The sequence below is a fragment of the Pagrus major genome, chromosome 16, assembly GCF_040436345.1.
Source record: "Pagrus major chromosome 16, Pma_NU_1.0".
Lineage (NCBI taxonomy): Eukaryota > Metazoa > Chordata > Actinopteri > Spariformes > Sparidae > Pagrus > Pagrus major.
Window position 1 is genome coordinate 19,836,970 of NC_133230.1, and position 7,941 is coordinate 19,844,910.

The 7,941-nt window shown below is 39.8% G+C and overlaps 1 protein-coding gene across 6 annotated transcripts; it reads left to right on the forward strand.

Annotated features, from left to right (window-relative positions):
- Positions 1-1,067: 1,067 nt before the first annotated feature.
- On the forward strand, positions 1,068-7,941 carry mtfr1l (mitochondrial fission regulator 1-like). 6 transcript variants are annotated; one of them, XM_073484348.1, is made up of 8 exons: positions 1,068-1,151; positions 2,099-2,229; positions 2,414-2,500; positions 2,618-2,727; positions 3,169-3,380; positions 4,487-4,868; positions 5,690-5,851; positions 5,997-7,941. In XM_073484348.1, exons 2-7 carry the CDS (start codon positions 2,194-2,196, stop codon positions 5,805-5,807), a joined length of 945 nt encoding a protein of 314 aa, XP_073340449.1. In that variant the 5' UTR covers positions 1,068-1,151; positions 2,099-2,193; the 3' UTR covers positions 5,808-5,851; positions 5,997-7,941. The 6 variants fall into 6 exon arrangements, with proteins under 6 accessions (XP_073340449.1, XP_073340447.1, XP_073340448.1 ...); XM_073484350.1 differs by having other exon boundaries at positions 1,086-1,151; positions 2,067-2,229; XM_073484345.1 differs by having other exon boundaries at positions 1,088-1,151; positions 2,393-2,500.

Below are 7,941 nucleotides of genomic sequence, written 5' to 3' on the forward strand. Positions count from 1 at the left end.
TTCAGTGATCAAGCTCCGCCCAGGGCTTAACGCGCCGCCGCGACGACTGTCAAGATAGTTCCTCCCCGCCCGGCAGATACAGCGAAAGCGGAAGTACGTGGGAGGGAAGTATCTTGTGTTTTCAGACATCTTGTCTCAGTTTCTTTCTTTCTTTCTTTCTTTCTTTCTTTCTTTCTTTCTTTCTTTCTTTCTTTCTTTCTTTCTTTCTTTCTATTTATTATGTTGTTTACTTCAGATGTTTATTATAATTTATTTTATCCTATATTATTTCTTTCATTTCACACTTTGAATGTGTATTGTTCGCTAACAGTGTTGTCTTTTTCATGGCCTTGATGTTTGCAAATAAAAACACCCTTTACTACCCAAGAGGTAGTGAATTGTATTTCTGAACCAGCTGTAATATATGTTTCTCCAATTTTGAAATCATGTCTTTATTTTTCAAATTGGCATAAAAAATATTAACTCGGAGCCCAAACAGAATGTGAGGGAAAGAAAATCCCAAAAGATACACCATTTATTATTGCCAAAAACAGTAAAAAATAGAAATTATTGTAGGATTTTCAAATACAGCTTGTGCTAATCATGTGTGACCAACACTTTTGTAAGGAAAAATAACCAAATCTAAGCTTAATATACTAATACTTCATCAAAATCACTCTATTTGATGTGTCTCATATAAAATTTTGCCAAACAAACCGTTTGCATTAACCAGATCCGGAAATTTTGTATTTTATTTTGTATTTTTGCAATACTGGTAACAGTAGAAAAATGTCGTAGGCCTATATTTTGATTCCATTTTATTTTTCAACTCTTGTTTTTCAACTAAATTATCAAAGAAAGTCGACTTGAGTTCTTATTTTATGATTTATTTAAATGTATTATTATTATTATTATTATTATTATTTTTCCAAAGTATAGTTACTCCACAGTTGTTTTCCATTTATCATGCGTTAGCCTGTATTCAGCACTGCTCACCTCCACCTGCAGGGGGCGCTCCTGTATAAATTCTAATATGACAGAAGACGCTCATGGAGCTCCAGCCAATCAAAACACAGGAAAAAGACGCGCAGGTTTCCGGCGTAATGAACGACAACACAACTGTAGTCTGAAAGACGTAGAGGAGAAGCTGCGTCTTGCTAGCACTTTAACGGGTAAGCTTTCCCAGATACACCCCTAATACACTGTAAGTTGCGCTTTTTTCAGCCATAATTACATTCAGTGAAGATAAACGAAACACCCACTGAGAATTAGCGGTGTTGAAGAACAGTTGAGGGTCAGTCAGGGGCATCGTTGTTGGTGTTGCTAAAGCTAGCTGACGGTTTGGCTACCGGCTAATGAGCTGAGCAAAGCTGTTCACAGCTGTTCACAACCACTGCACTAAAGCCATCTTTCTGGCGTTCATCATGTTGTTTTCATCAACCACGAAGTTAGTTAATGCAGCCCGTGGCGGTATCGTACAGTTAGCTGTTTTAAATGTACGACATAGTTAGCTAGGTGAGCTATGTTAGCACGGATGATTTTACCCAGTTTGTTCCAATCACGATGAGATGATAAAGTTGCACCAACATTAGCTAGCTCGACAGGTTTTAATAATCATTAATTCATCATTAAATTCTCCGGTTGTATAACTTATAAAGTCAACACTGCTGAGTGCTGATAATTTAGCGATGTATGCATTGGTGTGACATATTTGTATTGTCACGTTAGCTTAATCATTTTCTCCAACAGTACTCAGCTCTTTCATGTGGTGATTTCATTGACATCATCTAATAAATGTAGGTTGTATTGTAAATTGCCAGCAGTGCCGAAAGCTCTCATGCTACTTGAATAACCACCTATTGATTCAAAGCAATGTAAACATCTGTTTAAAATCAGGCTGAATAGCTAAAACCAAGCACATTTTTACATTCAGAAGGTACCTCCACCACATGTGTTTTGCTTGAAATATTTCTATTAAAATAAAGTTACATGCCTCAAAATATGATTATTTGATCTAATCATTTCTTGATTATTTGTTTTATGTTAGTGGAATGAGAGTGTTTTCCTCCTGCCTGTTTCTCTCACAGATGCTCAAACTACTCACTACTTTATATCCTAGGAGTTGGTAGTCGTACGGACATGGCATCTGTTTACTGAACTGTCCCATCTTAAGCCGCTGCTAGCACCAAGAATTGGTGTGCAACTTCCCAGTGAATGAGACATCCCGCCATCAGAATGGAAACAGACACAGTAAGTTTTGCCTCCTGGCTGATGATGTCTTAACACTGTTTAACTTGACCACAAAACTCTTTCTCACACATGATTGTGCAGGAATGCAAATTGCAGTGTAAGTGCTGATATTAAAGTATTACGCATTGTGTAGAGACTGTTTTTGTTAAACATTTGCTTACAGGAAGTTATTCCTATCTGGCAGAATAAGCCTCATGGATCCACCCGCAGTGTTGTGAGAAGAATAGGTTCCACTCTTCCACTCAAGCCTCCACAAAGGGCATGTTTCCAGGTAAATATCAGATCCCAAAAGTCCAGCACAGTAAATTTTATCTGCTAATTATATTCCCTTATTATTATAATAGAAATGATTGTGTATACTACATTAATTATTGTCCTTGTGCATTAGGAACTACCAGGCTTGTCCCCTCTTCGGCCTATGGATGGACCTGTGGTTCCTACATTGGCAGACATAGCTTGGATTGTCGCAGATGAAGAAGAGACGTATGCCAGAGTGCGGTAAGTGTCGAGTCAAGCCCGAAGAGACAACCACTAAGGTTATGGACTGGTGCCAATTCACTTCTCCATTATCTCAGACTCTCTGATCTCCCAACTTGTAAGGTGCACATGTGCAGCCTAAAGAAATGCAGTGCAAGGTTATAATGTCCTGTTTTTGTTGATACTGGGTCTGAGAGATGCTGATTCAGTTCTATGCAGATTTTTTTTTGCAGCTGGCGGTGGTGAAAACTGCACATTATAAGCTTAACAAAGATAGGATTTATTGCAGTGCTATTGGATTGTGCTGTACCTGTAACAAACTGCTGGTAAAGTAGAGCAGAGGGAAGGAGAGGCATCAGATGACATGTAACATTACTTCAAAAGCTGAACTCAACCCTTTGAGTTTGATAATAATAAATGTTGCTGTTTAGTAATGCTAATGACCTACTCTTTTGTTCACAGGAGTGACACCCGTCCTCTGAAACATGAATGGCGGCCAACGCCTCTCCTGGTGCTCCACAGGAACTCATCTGTGCCCAACTTCCGCCGCGAGGGCAAAAGGATGGAGGGGCTCAGGAAGCCTGGGGTGACGGCGCTGAACCGCACTACTGCCTTGCAGGACGAGCTCAGCAGACTCCGCGCACAGATCGCCAAGATCGTGGCAACTGACTCTGGTAAGTAACCAAAGCAAGAATTGCAGTGTAAATGTGTGACACATTTAACATGACACTCTCCTCACTGATATGTCACACTATGATTCATAAAGATGCTTCAAGCAGTGTAGATTTAAAGTTGTTTTATTGAGCCCATGTTTCACTACTGTTTTACTGTCCTCGTGTGACTGTGATCCTTTTGTTGCCAAGTCAGCTGACCTGATTCTCGTAAAGCTCTTTGGTACTAAGATGTCTTGGCATCAGTTTCTAGGTCAGCGGCAAAACATAATCTCTACAGTTCAGTGGCGATTGGGTGTCACTAGTTGAACATTTCAGCAGGGATGTCATGAGTAAGTATTTTCATGTAGTGTACTCCTACTGAAGTAACAAGCAGAAAACAACTTGAATGATCAGAGAACTGGATGTCCAGCTGTGGACTGAGGTCCGGACTTTGAGAAGACTGGTGCAATGTCCACAATGTGATCCTGGAAGCATTTGAGCGTTCAAGGGACACATTAACGCTTGTATCATGAAGAAATCACATATTGCTGAGGGGGAAAAAAAACAGCTGTGGGTGATTAGCTTGTAGACTCTCACATAGCACTCCTTTTAAAGTGACTATGAGGAACTTTCAGTTCGGACAAAAGCCGTCCGATCTTTTGTAAAGATCTTTGCTGGCGCATGCCGGCATGTTTTGTTTTGGAAGCGAGTGACAGAGAGACACTGGATGGGTTGCGATGAGGTAATGTATTTATATGTGATTTTATATGTGATATATTTGATTGGACCCGAGCACAGGCATTAATAATAACTGTTAAAGAAAATAGCAGTCTTTTGTGATGGTCTCGTTTGCTGTTACAGGTCATTTATAATCATCAGAGGAATCATGAGACTGTTTCATAAACACTTAAAGGTTCCAAGTAGTCACTTAAAGGTACAATTGTGCCTGGAAGGATAGTTACTGAAAACAGCAGTACAGTACTGATATGCAAGCTTCAGATTCAGATGATGGATTCAAATTGAAATTGCATTGCGACTCGCTTGCTTGCTTTTGATAGTTTCAGTTGCCCTGTCCATTTCTCACAACACCAACGCAAACTCCAATCTGCTACTGTTCTTTCTTTCAGGCTCCAACCCCCTGACCCCTGACCTGCTCTCTCCTGACGACACAAGTATGAGCTTCTCCATGGCGCCTTTCGAGACGGTGCCCTACCAGCCAGCTGCCACGGCTTCTGCTTCTTTTGTCATCAGTGATGTCACAGAGGAGGAAGAAGAGGAGGAGGAGGAAGAGGATGATGAGAAGGACGTGGTGTCTGTGGTGTCAGAGCTCGTCCCCGACCCTCTGCCGCCTGTTTCCATGACAGCATCAGCGACCTTTGACCTGGACAGACCCAGCATGGATTTCCGGGAGGCAGAGGAGGACACAGTGTCACTGTCAAAGTCCACCAGTTTTGCTGATGTCATGGACATCCTGAAGGACATGAACCGCATGAAGATGAGTAAAGACAGGTGAGAGTTGTCAATGAGTTAAACACCACACAGCTCATTGTTTGTTATGTATCAGACTTAGAGAAAGAGTTATACTTACTAATTAAGTGTTAATTAGCTTGTTTTATAGGTGCTAGAGGGTCGATCATTTAACCTATGGACAGAGCCAAGCTAGCTGTTTCCCGTTGTTTCCAGTCTTTGAGCTAAGCTAAGCTAATCTGCTTCATACTGTTGTGTAAGGCTGTGCAATACGACCAAAATCTCAGATCCCAAAGTAGGTAATTTTGTATCAATGTAATGATACATGTCACGACACATTTTCTGTAAAATTCAGTGAATTAATAGTTAAAATGACCACCATGCTGTGACTGAATGGTGCTCGGATTTTTGATAAAGTTCTTGAAACTGCTTGAAATTGTAACTGCGTTGCTTTCATGAAAAATCACTAACCAACTGAATAATTACATTTTTAGATAAAGAAATACGAATGCTAATAAAAACAACCAACAGACCGGCACGGCCTCACGCTGCCCTTCGTTTCTGTAACCACTAGTGATTTAGTGTTTTAGGGGCCTGTCCAACAAATGCCAAATATCTATTTATGATACAGAAGACTTTATTTTATAATAAATAATGCAGGTTTACATTGCAAAATGGATTGTATTACGTCCTAAGGTGCTAGAAAAACCTTGAAAATGCTTTAAAAGTTCTTAAAACCTTTCTACATGAGTTTTAAATGACAGTTTCTTTCCTCTCATACACAATATGATTATTATAGTACTATCGATACTGAACGGCTGTTACATGACTTGGTTTGTACTGTTTGGTGGGTGTCATTGCAGGTACAACAGAGGCTGTACGTCTCTCAGAGAGGAGGACTCTGCCACTCTGATATCAGAAGCTCTGAGGAAAAAGTTTGTCCTGAAGGAAGAAGATACTGCCTCTCTGAACCGGAAGTAGCCCAATCACATGTTTATCGTCAATACCCGATCCTGCTGCTCCATGTAAGTCAGGACAAGGATAGCAGATAGTCGATTTTTTTTTTTTTACTTTTTGTATAAAGAACCTTTGAGGGCATGTGGCAGGTTATCGTTGGTGATAGTTGCAGGGTGTTATAGTTGTTGTTTTTTTCTTTCTCATTATTTTTAGGCCTTTGCCTGTGGAATATGTACCCATGGATCCACAACCTTGCTCTTCAGACCCGAGGCAATAGCTGTCTGCCAGAGTTAGAACAAAAAAACACTTTGTCCCAGACATTCAAAACCAAATGGGAACTTCACAGTGCTGGTGCAGTGTGAGGGGGAACAGCCAAGTCTGGGTAACAATAATCAGATTCGGCACTGCATCACATATTTCAACCACTTTATTTCTCTCTGGAAAAAAAGGCTTGTAGACTGTTTCCACTGTTGTACAGGAACTTTCTCCAGACTGTTTTGATTTTAGATGTGTTTTTTTTTGTTTGTGTTATAGCACATTGTCCATCCAAACAGTTCTAACAGAGTTGTAGGAGTTAAATTGAAGAATGTCCCTTTAAAACGCCTTTTATCCATCCTGCTATTATCCTTTTTTTCTTTTTGGATTTTACACAGAAGAGATGCAAACATTTTTGTTTTTCAATTATGTAAAGAAGTCTTCTAACATACTTGAAAATATTTTAATGACAAATGAAACAGATGCAGAGATGTACTGTAGCTTATCACAGGGTGTGTGTGTGTGTGTGTGTGTGTGTGTGTGTGTGTGTGTGTGGAGGGGGGATAACTTCAGATCTTTGCTGTGTAATATTTGCATTACAGTACAGTGAGTTTGCAAATGCGCACACAGCATCATATACTATACGTTGCTTGCTCCACTTCTCAATGCCTGTCCTCTTGTTTGTGATTAACATATAGATTTATAGTCACTGAACCACAGGGCACTGGTTTTGACACCGAAACTGAAAGGAGTGAGTATATGCTGATGATATAGTTTGAAGTTTGAGCTGTTTAAATGGAATGAGCACTAACTGATGAGTGAAATATGCACCCATTGTTTGTTTTTCATGTAAAACTAACGGATACAAGCGTGTACAGGTCTGTTTAGACAGGAATGCATGTAGATTGTGCTAATTTGTAGCTGAGACCTGTACGATGTTTGTTAATGACATTAAAAGGATAAATTCAGTCATTGCCTACTCAACCTCATGGCGATAGAGAACTGAAGTAGATGGGGACATTTTAAATGTAAAAAATTTAAAATGTCCCCATTTTATTTTTGGGTGAACATATCCTTTAAAGAGGAGATTTCAGTTTGGATAAAGACAACTAAGCTATGTGTAACAGTGCTTTCACATCCTTCTGTATGAGAGTGTGAGTCATGATAACAATATTCTTGTTGATGCCTTACCACAGATATTTTGCCTGCTCCAATGCCTGAATTTCCCCCCCCCCCATATTAGTTCAAGTGCCATGGGTTTGTTTTAATCAGCTGACCCCTGCCTGCCTGCCTGCCCTCTCCTGAATGTGCCCTCATATCCTCATCTCTACCATGTTTTCACCTCACCAACATACAGTGAAAAACGATGTTTAGGACCAGTTGTGTGTGGTGTTGCTGAATGTTTGTTCAAATGTTTTTCACTTTGACCTCCACGTGTCACTCCCGCTCTGTTTTTTATCTGTCGTATTTACGCTACACGACTGGGAATCCTTTAGTGTATTTTTGCGGTGTGAAAAGTTTCCTGTTTGGATTGAACAAGAACGTGCCCATCTGTGTGTCGCTGTATGCAGTTGAGTTAAAGAGTGTTTTGTGTTGCTAGAAATGGCCATTACCTTGTTTTTGCTGATCTTTTCAGTTTCCTCATTGAACAAAGAGATGAAGAACAAACACAGTAACTGACAAAACTACTGTATGTGAATTTAGATATATTAACTGTGTGTCTGTGCTTGAGATACTCTGCCAACTGAATTTAGTTAAAGATTTTCAGTTTGTTTTAAATTTGTTGTTTCTTAGGTTTCTCATCCTTGTACCTCTGTGTAGGATTGAGCCCATCACCACCATTGTTTGGGTTTTTTTTTTTGTCATGTAAGGTCTTGTAAATAAAGATTGGCTGATGTTTTGA